The sequence below is a fragment of the Macaca thibetana genome, chromosome 18 (genome assembly GCF_024542745.1).
Source record: "Macaca thibetana thibetana isolate TM-01 chromosome 18, ASM2454274v1, whole genome shotgun sequence".
NCBI lineage: Eukaryota > Metazoa > Chordata > Mammalia > Primates > Cercopithecidae > Macaca > Macaca thibetana.
Window position 1 is genome coordinate 21,944,728 of NC_065595.1, and position 15,178 is coordinate 21,959,905.

A 15,178-nucleotide genomic window follows, 5' to 3' on the forward strand; every position below is an offset into this window, starting at 1 on the left:
TGACCAGTTTTGGTTTTGTTTTTTGAAGAAAAATCATTCTGCTTAAAGGAAAATCAGCTTACTAACCACTTACTAATTTATGTATGTGCACAAAAATACACACATATGAAAATGCAAACTACTGTTCACTAGTTGGAACTTACTCTCCAAGAAAAGCTCTTTATTCCAGAATTTATATTCTCCAAATGTGTAGAAACTTGTTTTTCACTACATAGTCCTTGCAAGTTAGAATAGCCCTTTTAAGCAAGGTACACATAAGTTTTAGTTTATTCAATTTGTTTTCTAATTACATTTGAAAGTTCAAACCAAATGAGTTTGAACTTTTTTGACTTTAATTGTATGAATCCCTTTGTCCGCTATATCTGAACTGCAAAGTGATTTCAGTTTTTGATAATACAACTGAATAGTTATCAAACTTTAGGAAATATATTTTTGTCAATCTTCATGTGTTAAGTGGTCCAAGTTCAGCATGGAATTGTGTTACCGAACAAAGCCTACAACTGTCATGATGGTAACTTGTTGGGGTGGGGGTTAAAGGCTACTATAATATCAAAACTCTGTCAAAATTTGTACCACTGTGTAATATATGGTATAGGTTCCGACCAAGGCAAAGCACTTAGCTGTTTCCCAACAGAAGAGTTTGAGATAATGAAAGAAAGGAGATACATGGAAAGAAAGAGATGAAGAAAAACAAATTTTCATTAAGCATCTGATTGTATCTTCAAAATGATGACAACCAATGATAGAGGAGTGACAAAGTTTACTTAAAAGACGAAACGTATTTCTGAACACAAAGCAATAAAAGACAATACAATTCTAGAGTAATACTCAGACACTCACTTTTCTAAATCACTATTCACAAGTGAAATCCAAACAAAAAGTCCCCTAGACATTTACTAATCGTATCCTCAAATTGGCAGTCACATGAAATTCAGGAGAAAAAAATATCCAATTCAAAATATAAGGAGCTTGTTCTTTAAGAGAAAGCACTCACTGGCTAGTGATTACTAGTAAAAGAAACCGAACTGATTAAACTTTTCATCCCACTCTACGAAAGCTGCAGAGTCATCATATGCCTGGTCGGATGGAGTGTGCAGCTGTCTCTCTGTACTCCATTTCACTGAAAGGGAGCGATCAGGAACAGAGAAACAGGAAGGCCAGAATCTGTTCTAAGGCGTCTATTTCCACAGCTGGAGACAGGTTACTTACTATTCTATATACAGCATCCCCGGCTTGGACACTCAAGTGGACAGTGTTAAATTGCACGGCATGCCATCTGACCATTAATGAGTCCCCGTCAGTTTCCCCTAGCCTTGGGCCATAACCCAGTTGTTTTAAAAACACATCTCTTAGTATCTTAGTAGTGTCACTTGTGGGACAGTAATGTCGCTATGCCACAAGTGACACTACTCTCGTTCAGTATTACTTAATGGGACAAAAAAATAAAAAACAACAAAAAAACCCAAAGCGAATTATATAACAACGACTGACCTGACCCCCTCAGCAAAAAGGCCATGACAAATAATCATATTTCACCAAACTTTACATTCACCTACTTTAACTATTAAGAGACGAAACTCAGGTCCTTTGCAATATCCTCACCTTTCCGAGAACTGATTGTTTTTAAAGTATTGTCGCAGGTTATATTTGCAAGCAGCTTTTTAAATGCATTTCCACCATCAACATGTTGGGGCACTGACTTGGTTTTTGGCAGATTAAAGTAATAAATTTTACTCAAAATTCTTCTATTCAGAAAAATAAAAGCAGGGGGAAGGTATTCTGCTTGGATTTCCCAAACAGACAAAGTTGGTTGACTTTGAGGACCTACAGAAGACATTTGCAGAAATGGTGTTTTGCGCACCAAACTCTGGACCACAAATCATCGTGCCAGAACTTGGCCAAACATTCAGATCCGCTGGCCTGAAGCAGGGAAACTCCCGGGACAGAGGGTGAGGTTTATTTCGGTTACGCCGCAGAGTAAGCATCGAAGTTGAAATCAGTAAACACATGTAAACAAGCCGTGAACTTACCGTGGCGTCAGCTCCCGTGGAAACAGGGCTTTTGGCGCTTTTCTCCTCGGGATTCTGGGGAGCTTCTTCCGGCCCCCGGGTTACAAGAATTCTAAAATGCTGCTGCCCCGCGTTCTGATCCTGCCTGATCTTAAATGTGCACCCCTGGCCCTGCGGAGTCCTCTCTGCGGAGTTCGTCCTGCGGATTTCGGGAGCCATCCTGCCAGCCCGAGGCGGTGCCTCCGGGGCTCCCCGATCTTCCGTGGGGCTCCCTCTTTCGCTTCGGGGCTGCGTGGGGTACGAGGTGCTCCTCTCCAGCCGAATACGGGGATACCTCACCAACCTGTCCCCCTTTGTGCCCGTGAAGCCAAAGTTGAGGTCACTGCCTGACCCCAGAGCGCCTTGCTGGGGCTGCTGCAACTGGAAGACAAAACACCGCTTCCCGGAGCTTCCAGAAGCATCTGGAACGTGCTGCAGGGACCAGCGCCTGGGCTCTGCCGCCGCTGGGCCGCCCTGGCCATCCGGGCCGAGGGGCAGCAGCCTCACCTGGCGCACGTCGGCGCTGGAGGCGCGGTGCTGGATGCGCAGGCCCGGGGCAGCCTCCTCGGGGCAGTCCACCGGGCCAGGGCACCTACCGCGGCGGCGGCCGCACGTGCCGTTGACCTGGAGCCCCGGGTCCCGGGCTGCCCTCGGAGGGGAGTTCCCGGGGGTGTCCCTCGGCGAGGGCTCCCGGGAACCGCTCTGGGGCGAGGCCCTCGTGGTGGCGGTGGCGGTGGCGGTGGCGGTGGCGGAGGCCTGGTCCCCGGGGTCCGGCGTGGCGCACGGAGGCCCATCGTCGGCGCCCTCGGGCGGCCCGCACCCATCCGTGGCCCCGTCCGCGGCCTTGCGCTGCAGGGAGATCTGCACCGAGGAGCTGCACGTGGGGCGGGCGTCGATGCTGGTCAGGAGCTGCGGGATGAACATGGACGAGCTCCGCTTGAGCGCGCCCACGCCTCCCTGCAGGCCTCCGTCGCCATCCTCCCCTACGTTCTGGGCGAAGGGGTGCGGGCTGCTCCTCCGTGGTAGGGTGTGGAATGCCATGAAGAAGTCGTCTTCTCTCTCCTGGTCTAGGATCTCTGATTCGGGGGCTGTGTTGCTGCGACCAGAGCCAAAATGAAACCGAAGCCGATGGGCCATGGTGACCAGGGGGGCCAGGAGGGCGAGGGCGAGCGGCAACAACAGGCCCGGCACTGCCAGAAGTCACAAACCAAAGACACAAACTCCAAGAAAAAGTGTCCCATCTGCCAAACTGTTAGCACTGCGGCACCAGGAGCGACAGATAGCAGAAATAACCCAAGTGGCAAGCGGCATTCCAGGCATGATTGGATAAGAGCAAAAAGCTCTCATCCACACTGTGACAGAGGGTAGGGTGGCCAGAACCACATGACCGCGCTCTCCCCCTCCAATGCCAGCTTCTGGACTTAGAGGAGTTTTCCCCCACTCGCTCTTTTTTTTTAAACGGCAAGAGCCTGAAACAGCACCTTCCCAGCTGCTGCTTTTCCATCAGAAAGGAGTGGCCCCAGCAGGGCGCTCTCACAGCTGACTAAGGCAGCAAACACACTGCAAGCCACGCTGCTATAAATCTAAACCACATCACATTCACAGGGCATTTCTTTCCCAATGGAGCACAGCGCTGGGACTCTGTCTAACCTGTGCAGGGACCTGGCATGTTTAACAGCACACACGGTATTTCCCCACCTCCCACCACACATGGAATAACGACAAGTAAAATATGGCTTGGCCACCGGGTAAACCCCTTCCCAAGCATTGGATACCATGTTTCTGTTATTTATGACATCACTACACTACCAGGATGGAATGCAAACTAATAAAACAGTACTATAAATACGATTACACACCCCACAGAGTTAGTGTCCGTTTAATGCTAAATAATTAGACCAGGATCTACAAGTAACAAAATAGCTAAAGGGAGGGGAGGGAGCGCGACGTGCTACACACCCAGTTGGCCTCCTGCTATCACAGCATTTTTCATTTAAAAGGTGTATACGTGTGTGTAGCTCACACATGACTGGCAGACACCAAAGTACCAGAGAAAAGGAACCCAGCTGGAGAAAACATTGTCTCCCATATGCCAGGTAGGAAAGAAAACGTCAACGAAAAAACAAACAATAACAACAAAAAACAAAAGGAAAATTGAAGAAGGGAGTGCATGTGGATTTTTTTTGTGTGTGGTAATAATTTAACTTAAATACCATGCAGAAGAAATGCTGCCTAGAGCTGACTGCTTTCCAGTACGAAGTCAGCAATATTACCACAGTTGGGACACAAATATGGAATCTTGCCATGTTTGCAAAGGACCAAAAAAGACTTAAGAAATGGAAGGAAAGGTGCACAGTCGAAAAACTGTCCTCAGATTTGTAGTTAGCTTGGAAATATGCTGTATTTTAAACTCACTATTTTCTATGATCCAGAAACACCAATTAGTTAACAAAGAGGTTTATTTAGAGGGGGTGAAAAAATAGGAGGGGAAAATACCAAGCTGCAAGAGTGACAAAAAGTTTATTTTAAAATCTGCAAAGCATGACTTTGTCAATAGCCCTAGCATCCAGGGTGTGGTGGATTAACCCTGTGTTTACATACATCCAAATCTGTTTTCTAAAAGCATGTGTTTTAAATGCCAAAAATGACCTCTAGAGAGAAATGGAAGCTAGTCTGTGTAATGCTAGAACTTCCAAGTACTACCATAGCCACATATTGTCTCCGCTGGGTTAATAGCCAACAAAGAAAAACAAAACAGCAACACCAGCATTCTTTGCATAGTAACCACACTGCAGATGGCCTGGGGCAAAACTAGGCATCAATATTATAAAACACAATTTTTCAGATACAGCTTGTATTCATACAAGATTTCTTAAAAGTTTTGGTTTGGAAGCATAATTTCAGACCCAGGGCAAGATCACCTCAACTACAGTCATTATTTCAGATACGGAAATGGGAAACAATTTTTTAACAGTAAATTTCTCTTAACAGAAGAAAATAATGAACTAAAACACATCAAACAAGAAGCCGTTTTTCCTCAAATTTGACCCCTTCCTCATGTTAAAGAAGAGATATTATACTCAATAATTGGAGAATAAGGATTAGTCTACAGACACACCCGTGTCTCCAGGAACGTACTGCTGTACTACTCAATACTGCCTAACTCACTTGGTCCTCACTGGATGAGAGATGGAGAGACAAGAACTGCACCCTCAGCAGAATCTCTCATTCAATCTCACAAGAAAGTACTTTTATGCATACAACAAAAGTGGTTTAGTTACACTGTAGGATTGTTCATCACCCAACATCCCTTACTTTAATGGAAAATATACTAGGATGGTAGGCCAGAATCTGTTTTCTCTTTTGGAGAATAATACCAATCAAACCACCACTGGGCTGGGACTTAGGAGGCCAGCAGGTCAGCCCCTGGCACCTCCACTGACTGATGTGTTTATGTAAAGGCTCTAGACCTGGTTCTTCTCATCTAGAAGAACAGGAGTTAAATGAGTTATTTGTATGAGGCTCCTCCAGTTCAAATATTCTGTTAACATCCAGCTATTAAAAAATCTGGAGTTTCAGCTGAATTCTGCAGAAAGGATTCTTAAGAACACCTTTGAACCAGCCAACATACCATACAAGTTTCAGGGAGGGTAAATCTGAGAATGACTGACTGCACTGAATTATAGCGTCACTTCTGAAGGTACCTTAGGGACTTAACATGGTAGTGCTCATTTTCATAGTTGGAACACCTGGTTCACAGCTACCTGATGTACACGTTTTAGTTAGTTAAGAAAGCAAAATGTGCTTCATAAAGTCCATTTCTAAAATGAAATCTGGGGGGGGCGGAGCAAGATGGCCGAATAGGAGCAGCTCCAGTCTCCAACTCCCAGCGCCAGCGACACAGAAGACCGGTGATTTCTGCATTTTCAACTGAGGCAAACAGGGTCTGGAGTGGACCTCAAGCAATCTCCAACAGACCTACAGCTGAGGGTCCTGACTGTTAGAAGGAAAACTATCAAACAGGAAGGACACCTACACCAAAACCCCATCAGTACATCACCATCATCAAAGACCAGAGGCAGATAAAACCACAAAGATGGGGAAAAAGCAGGGCAGAAAAGCTGGAAATTCCAAAAATAAGAGCGCATCTCCCCCGGCAAAGGAGCGCAGCTCATCGCCAGCAACGGATCAAAGCTGGACGGAGAATGACTTTGACGAGATGAGAGAAGAAGGCTTCAGTCCATCAAATTTCTCAGAGCTAAAGGAGGAGTTACGTACCCAGCGCAAAGAAACTAAAAATCTTGAAAAAAAAGTGGAAGAATTGATGGCTAGAGTAATTAATGCAGAGAAGGTCCTAAACGAAATGAAAGAGATGAAAACCATGACACGAGAAATACGTGACAAATGCACAAGCTTCAGTAACCGACTCGATCAAGTGGAAGAAAGAGTATCAGCGATTGAGGATCAAATGAATGAAATGAAGCGAGAAGAGAAACCAAAAGAAAAAAGAAGAAAAAGAAATGAACAAAGCCTGCAAGAAGTATGGGATTATGTAAAAAGACCAAATCTACGTCTGATTGGGGTGCCTGAAAGTGAGGGGGAAAATGGAACCAAGTTGGAAAACACTCTTCAGGATATCATCCAGGAGAACTTCCCCAACCTAGTAGGGCAGGCCAACATTCAAATCCAGGAAATACAGAGAACGCCACAAAGATACTCCTCGAGAAGAGCAACTCCAAGACACATAATTGCCAGATTCACCAAAGTTGAAATGAAGGAAAAAATCTTAAGGGCAGCCAGAGAGAAAGGTCGGGTTACCCACAAAGGGAAGCCCATCAGACTAAGAGCAGATCTCTCAGCAGAAACTCTACAAGCCAGAAGAGAGTGGGGGCCAATATTCAACATTCTTAAAGAAAAGAATTTTAAACCCAGAATTTCATATCCAGCCAAACTAAGTTTCATAAGTGAAGGAGAAATAAAATCCTTTACAGATAAGCAAATGCTTAGAGATTTTGTCACCACCAGGCCTGCCTTACAAGAGATCCTGAAGGAAGCACTAAACATGGAAAGGAACAACCGGTACCAGCCATTGCAAAAACATGCCAAAATGTAAAGACCATTGAGGCTAGGAAGAAACTGCATCAACTAATGAGCAAAATAACCAGTTAATATCATAATGGCAGGATCAAGTTCACACATAACAATATTAACCTTAAATGTAAATGGACTAAATTCTCCAATTAAAAGACACAGACTGGCAAACTGGATAAAGAGTCAAGACCCATCAGTCTGCTGTATTCAGGAGACCCATCTCACACGCAGAGACATACATAGGCTCAAAATAAAGGGATGGAGGAAGATTTACCAAGCAAATGGAGAACAAAAAAAAGCAGGGGTTGCAATACTAGTCTCTGATAAAACAGACTTTAAACCATCAAAGATCAAAAGAGACAAAGAAGGCCATTACATAATGGTAAAGGGATCAATTCAACAGGAAGAGCTAACTATCCTAAATATATATGCACCCAATACAGGAGCACCCAGATTCATCAAGCAAGTCCTTAGAGACTTACAAAGAGACTTAGACTCCCATACAATAATAATGGGAGACTTCAACACTCCACTGTCAACATTAGACAGATCAACGAGACAGAAAGTTAACAAGGATATCCAGGAATTGAACTCATCTCTGCAGCAAGCAGACCTAATAGACATCTATAGAACTCTCCACCCCAAATCAACAGAATATACATTCTTCTCAGCACCACATCATACTTACTCCAAAATTGACCACGTAATTGGAAGTAAAGCACTCCTCAGCAAATGTACAAGAACAGAAATTATAACAAACTGTCTCTCAGACCACAGTGCAATCAAACTAGAACTCAGGACTAAGAAACTCAATCAAAACCGCTCAACTACATGGAAACTGAACAACCTGCTCCTGAATGACTACTGGGTACATAACGAAATGAAGGCAGAAATAAAGATGTTCTTTGAAACCAATGAGAACAAAGATACAACATACCAGAATCTCTGGGACACATTTAAAGCAGTGTGTAGAGGGAAATTTATAGCACTAAATGCCCACAAGAGAAAGCAGGAAAGATGTAAAATTGACACTCTAACATCGCAATTAAAAGAACTAGAGAAGCAAGAGCAAACACATTCGAAAGCTAGCAGAAGGCAAGAAATAACTAAGATCAGAGCAGAACTGAAGGAGATAGAAACACAAAAAACCCTCCAAAAAATCAATGAATCCAGGAGTTGGTTTTTTGAAAAGATCAACAAAATTGACAGACCACTAGCCAGACTAATAAAGAAGAAAAGAGAGAAGAATCAAATCGACGCAATTAAAAATGATAAAGGGGATATCACCACCGACCCCACAGAAATACAAACTACCATCAGAGAATACTATAAACACCTCTACGCAAATAAACTGGAAAATCTAGAAGAAATGGATAATTTCCTGGACACTTACACTCTTCCAAGACTAAACCAGGAAGAAGTTGAATCCCTGAATAGACCAATAGCAGGCTCTGAAATTGAGGCAACAATTAATAGCCTACCAACCAAAAAAAGTCCAGGACCAGATGGATTCACAGCTGAATTCTACCAGAGGTACAAAGAGGAGTTGGTACCATTCCTTCTGAAACTATTCCAATCAATAGAAAAAGAGGGAATCCTCCCTAACTCATTTTATGAGGCCAACATCATCCTGATACCAAAGCCTGGCAGAGACACAACAAAAAAAGAGAATTTTAGACCAATATCCCTGATGAACATCGATGCAAAAATCCTCAATAAAATACTGGCAAACCGGATTCAGCAACACATCAAAAAGCTTATCCACCATGATCAAGTGGGCTTCATCCCTGGGATGCAAGGCTGGTTCAACATTCGCAAATCAATAAACATAATCCAGCATATAAACAGAACCAAAGACAAGAACCACATGATTATCTCAATTGATGCAGAAAAGGCTTTTGACAAAATTCAACAGCCCTTCATGCTAAAAACGCTCAATAAATTCGGTATTGATGGAACGTACCTCAAAATAATAAGAGCTATTTATGACAAACCCACAGCCAATATCATACTGAATGGGCAAAAACTGGAAAAATTCCCTTTGAAAACTGGCACAAGACAGGGATGCCCTCTCTCACCACTCCTATTCAACATAGTGTTGGAAGTTCTGGCTAGGGCAATCAGGCAAGAGAAAGAAATCAAGGGTATTCAGTTAGGAAAAGAAGATGTCAAATTGTCCCTGTTTGCAGATGACATGATTGTATATTTAGAAAACCCCATTGTCTCAGCCCAAAATCTCCTTAAGCTGATAAGCAACTTCAGCAAAGTCTCAGGATACAAAATTAATGTGCAAAAATCACAAGCATTCTTATACACCAGTAACAGACAAACAGAGAGCCAAATCAGGAATGAACTTCCATTCACAATTGCTTCAAAGAGAATCAAATACCTAGGAATCCAACTTACAAGGGATGTAAAGGACCTCTTCAAGGAGAACTACAAACCACTGCTCAGTGAAATCAAAGAGGACACAAACAAATGGAAGAACATACCATGCTCATGGATAGGAAGAATCAATATTGTGAAAATGGCCATACTGCCCAAGGTAATTTATAGATTCAATGCCATCCCCATCAAGCTACCAATGAGTTTCTTCACAGAATTGGAAAAAACTGCTTTAAAGTTCATATGGAACCAAAAAAGAGCCCGCATCTCCAAGACAATCCTAAGCCAAAAGAACAAAGCTGGAGGCATCACGCTACCTGACTTCAAACTATACTACAAGGCTACAGTAACCAAAACAGCATGGTACTGGTACCAAAACAGAGATATAGACCAATGGAACAGAACAGAGTCCTCAGAAATAATACCACACATCTACAGCCATTTGATCTTTGACAAACCTGAGAGAAACAAGAAATGGGGAAAGGATTCCCTATTTAATAAATGGTGCTGGGAAAATTGGCTAGCCATAAGTAGAAAGCTGAAACTGGATCCTTTCCTTACTCCTTATACGAAAATTAATTCAAGATGGATTAGAGACTTAAATGTTAGACCTAATACCATAAAAATCCTAGAGGAAAACCTAGGTAGTACCATTCAGGACATAGGCATGGGCAAAGATTTCATGTCTAAAACACCAAAAGCAACAGCAGCAAAAGCCAAAATTGACAAATGGGATCTCATTAAACTAAAGAGCTTCTGCACAGCAAAAGACACTACCATCAGAGTGAACAGGCAACCTACAGAATGGGAGAAAATTTTTGCAATCTACTCATCTGACAAAGGGCTAATATCCAGAACCTACAAAGAACTCAAACAAATTTACAAGAAAAAAACAAACAACCCCATCAAAAAGTGGGCAAAGGACATGAACAGACATTTCTCAAAAGAAGACATTCATACAGCCAACAGACACATGAAAAAATGCTCATCATCACTGGCCATCAGAGAAATGCAAATCAAAACCACCATGAGATACCATCTCACACCAGTTAGAATGGCAATCATTAAAAAGTCAGGAAACAACAGGTGCTGGAGAGGATGTGGAGAAATAGGAACACTTTTACACTGTTGGTGGGATTGTAAACTAGTTCAACCATTATGGAAAACAGTATGGCGATTCCTCAAGGATCTAGAACTAGATGTACCATATGACCCAGCCATCCCATTACTGGGTATATACCCAAAGGATTACAACTTATGCTGCTATAAAGACACATGCACACGTATGTTTATTGCAGCACTATTCACAATAGCAAAGACTTGGAATCAACCCAAATGTCCATCAGTGACAGATTGGATTAAGAAAATGTGGCACATATACACCATGGAATACTATGCAGCCATAAAAAAGGATGAGTTTGAGTCCTTTGTAGGGACTTGGATGCAGCTGGAATCCATCATTCTTAGCAAACTATCACAAGAACAGAAAACCAAACACCGCATGTTCTCACTCATAGGTGGGAACTGAACAATGAGATCACTCGGACTCAGGAAGGGGAACATCACACACCGGGGCCTATCATGGGGAGGGGGGAGGGGGGAGGGATTGCATTGGGAGTTATACCTGATGTAAATGACGAGTTGATGGGTGCAGCACAGCAACATGGCACAAGTATACATATGTAACAAACCTGCACGTTATGCACATGTACCCTACAACTTAAAGTATAATAATAATAAATAAATTTAAAAAAAAAAAAAAAAAAAAAAAAATAAATAAATAAATAAATAAATAAATAAATAAATAAAATGAAATCTGGCCAGGCACGGTGGCTCATGCCTGTAGTCCTAGTTATCCTGGAGGCCTGTTTGAGCCCAAGGGTTTGAGGTTACAGTGAACTATGACTGCACCACGTCACTCCAACCTGGGTGACAGAGGGAGACCCTTTCTCTAAAAAAAATAAAAACAAAATGAAATCATAATTATATCAGTTATTTATGTATCGATCTTCATAAACATATTATATATATATATCAATCTATATATAAAATGTTACTTTATATGTGTTATATGCCTCAGGCATATCTTTGGTTCTGTAAAGGTACGTTCTAAGGTTCTCTCTTGAGAAAGCAACCACTTTTAAAATACAGCTTGACTTTACCTGCTAAATGTAGATTCACTTTTTGCTATACACGATTAATTAGATTGTTATTTTTCCAGAGAGAATTACCATAGATTTGCTACTGAATGCATCCCAATATTAGGGTCTGGCTTTCATTTAAAAACTGAGTAAAGTTTGTTTACATTCTTGATGGCCTCTTTAGAGATCTGCCTACCGTTCTGTACTCCCAACATCAGAGCATGAGCATACGGGCTGATACTATCACCAGTGACTTTCGTTAACATTAACTGCAATAAAAATACACACACACACACAAATACATTTTGTATCCTAGCAACATAGAAGTATTTGTTAGGATTTTGAACGTCAAACTAGTAGTGGGACAAAAACAGTCTTCTTTTTGGGCACATATACTGTCATAAGTGCAACATAAACAAAAGTTTTAAAGATGCTGCTCTGAAAATCCAGTTAATACAAAATGAAGCAAAATTCAAATACAGGCATCCACTTACCAGTCTATTTTCGTCAAATACTTCAAATAGGAGTCTGTGATTAGATGGGTTTACCTATAAGGAACATAAATAGTGTTTTTTAAATGAGCAGGAATCATTCGAATAGCGATGTAAGGAACAGAAAGAATAAAATACTGCTTTACAATGAGCCCAGCTCAATTGTATAATGTGAACAATTATCCTACTGTTCTGGAAATTCTATGTGTACTAAATCAAATTTCCTATTACTGATTTCTATATTATACTGCCCCGAATTTAGGCATAGCAAAGAAGAAAAGACTCTTAGCTGTTTTTCTAAAATAAGAAAGGATAGTTGTAAATAGCTTTAAAGAGTTCCTAACCTCTATACAAGGCATTCTCATGACTGTAGATCAAAAAATGTCTATTCCTGAGGATATTTCTTAGGCCTGATAGCAGTAATAGTAATGATAAAAATAATGAAGAAGATTGTAATAGCTTACAAGTGTGTGTGTGTGTCTGTGTAGAGAGAGAGAGAGAGAGACAGACAGACAGACAGACAGACAGAAACAGGGTCTTGTTTTGTTGCCCAGGCTGGTCTGCAGTGGCATGATCATGGCTCACTGCAGCCTCAACCTTCCAGGCTCAATTGATCCTCCTGCTTCACTCTCCTGAGTAGCCTGGACTACCATGCCTGGCTAATTTTTGTATTTTTTTGTAGAGATGAGGTTTCACCATGTTCCCCAGGCTGGTTTTGAACTCCTGGGCTCAAGCTATTTGCATGCCTTGGCCTCTCAAAGTGCTGGGATTACAGGCATGAGCCACTGTGCCCAGCCTGTGTGCTTATTTTTTAGGCACTGTCTTGTTACTGGATATCAACAATCTATGATCTCCTTTAATCTTCACAGCAATCCTACGGTATATAACTATCACGCAATTTTATAAATGAGGAGCCGAGACCCTGAGGTTCAGTGAAGTAACTTGCCCATGAGCCCACAGCTAATGTGTAGGGCAACCAGGGCCTGCACTAGGTCTGTCCTACCTGTCTCCAGAGCCTAGGCTGTGAACCATGAGACAGACCTGGAACTGTGGGGCAGTGTCAGAGCTACTGGGCTTTCAATATCTTTTTGCTTCCTTTTCTTTACCAAAACCTCACCAAAATGGCCCATATCATCTTCCAAACTCAGGTATCATTTGCTAAGCACCAACCATGTGTGTGACATAGAGCTACATGTTCTCATTTACATAATTGCATGCAAATCCTGGAAACAACCCTTCCAAGTAAGCATTCTCTCTCCTATGTAAGAGATAAAGGATCCCAGGGAGACTGAGAGTCCTCAGGTGGCCTTTCCAGGGTCACTAAGGCTCTAAATGGTAAAGCCAGAGAGGTGACCTAGGCCCTCGCTGCTTCATGGTGGAGAACCCATGAAATAACACTTGACCATACAAGCACAGGTAGCTCAACTTGTGCTTCTGGTCCTGTGGTCTGCCTGCAGCCTAGCGACAGAACAAGCAGACGGAGTTTGCTCTCTGTTTAGAAGCTCTATGGAGGGTCGCACTGCTCACTAATGCGACCACAGGCTACAGGCAGGAGCTAGCACATGGTAGGCACCCAATAAAGAGTTATAAAATGAATAAATATAAAGATGCTAAGAACCTGTAATCCCAGCACTTTGGGAGGCCGAGGCGGGTGGATCACGAGGTCAGGAGATCGAGACCATCCTGGCCAACGTGGTGAAACCTTGTCTCTACTAAAAATACAAAAATTAGCCGGGCGTGGTGGCGCATGCCTATAGTCCCAGCTACTCAGGAGAGGCTGAGGCAGGAGAATCACTTGAACCCAGGAGGCAGAAGTTGCAGTGAGCTGAGATCGCGCCACTGCACTCCAGCCTGGTGACAAAGTGAGACTCCATCTCAAAAAACAAAACAAAACAAACAAAAAAAAACCTTAAGAAAAACTAACAAAAATAAAACTTAAATGTGCCTACTGCCAAGATTAGTTGAAAAAAGTATGGGATGTACTAACATTTATGTAATTGTGGCCAGTGTTCCACTGAAAGGAGTCTAAACACTTTAGAGGTTCACAAGTGGAAAGCTGTATTTGAGAGTTAACTAAAGGCCAAGAGCATCCATCAGCCCCTATTAGCTTTTTTTTCAGTCCTCCACAGGGTAATTTCAAATACATCTGGTAGAGGCTGTACATAGGATTTCACCAAGTATGAAAATATCCGTGCCATATTTCAGCTCTGAACATAATAGAAAGCAGATGCTGTATGTAGTAGTCTAAGTTTGGGGCACAAAAAATACTACTGCGATTGAGAGGAAGAAATCAGGACCAATTATAATGGACCTCATGGCAATATTGGCCTTTGGAAATCTGCACTAATCAGAAGACCTGGATTATTTCTGGAGGCAAGCAGTTTTTAGTATCACCACTATACAATTAAGATACCTTCGTTTTGAAGAGAAAGCCCTTTCTTTCAATTAAATAGCTGAGCAGTCTAACATTTCCGAAATTTCAGTAGTAAAACACAGCAACCACAAATGCTCAATAAGCAGAAATCTCTGCTAACTCACATATTTCAGTCATTTTGACATATACCTATTCTAAATATTAAATATAAAAGGTTGAGGAAATCTTACCTAATTCCACCGTATTTAGATTCCAGAAGTAATTTTATATTATACACATATATATGCACTCAATATTTCAATTACCAAAATTTTCCTAACTAGAACATAATTGGTAAGTTTTATGTTTCTTTTTAATCATGTTGCCTCTAGTGTTTTACTCTTAAAATATTTCATAACCCATCTCACAGAATTAAATCGTTCCCATAAATGATATTTTATCTGGTTTCTTAAAGAGAGATTTGAGTTCAAAAGATGAAACATGGTGTTTGGATAATTTTCTTTTGACATCTCCAAAACACTCCTCAATGAAACAAGTCCGGATTATGTGACCACTACTTCTAGTCTTTCAAATTTTGGGACACATTAGGAGGCTACCTATTTTTCCATCCTAAAAGGAATTTCTCATTAAAAATTTAAGAGCTTTTCC

At 41.9% G+C, this 15,178-nt stretch overlaps 1 protein-coding gene across 19 annotated transcripts in view; it reads right to left on the reverse strand.

Moving 5' to 3' along the window:
- The window catches only part of NEDD4L (NEDD4 like E3 ubiquitin protein ligase), a 369,323-nt gene that overhangs the window by 144,163 nt on the left and 209,982 nt on the right, over positions 1–15,178 (reverse strand). For 18 of the 19 annotated variants that reach the window (XM_050768042.1, XM_050768039.1, XM_050768035.1 and 15 more), the window contains one exon: positions 12,160–12,213. In XM_050768042.1, coding sequence (XP_050623999.1) covers positions 12,160–12,213 — 54 coding nt within the window. Of the gene's footprint in view, positions 1–2,030; positions 2,499–12,159; positions 12,214–15,178 lie in introns of those variants that run through there. The other variant, XM_050768040.1, reaches the window with a different exon arrangement.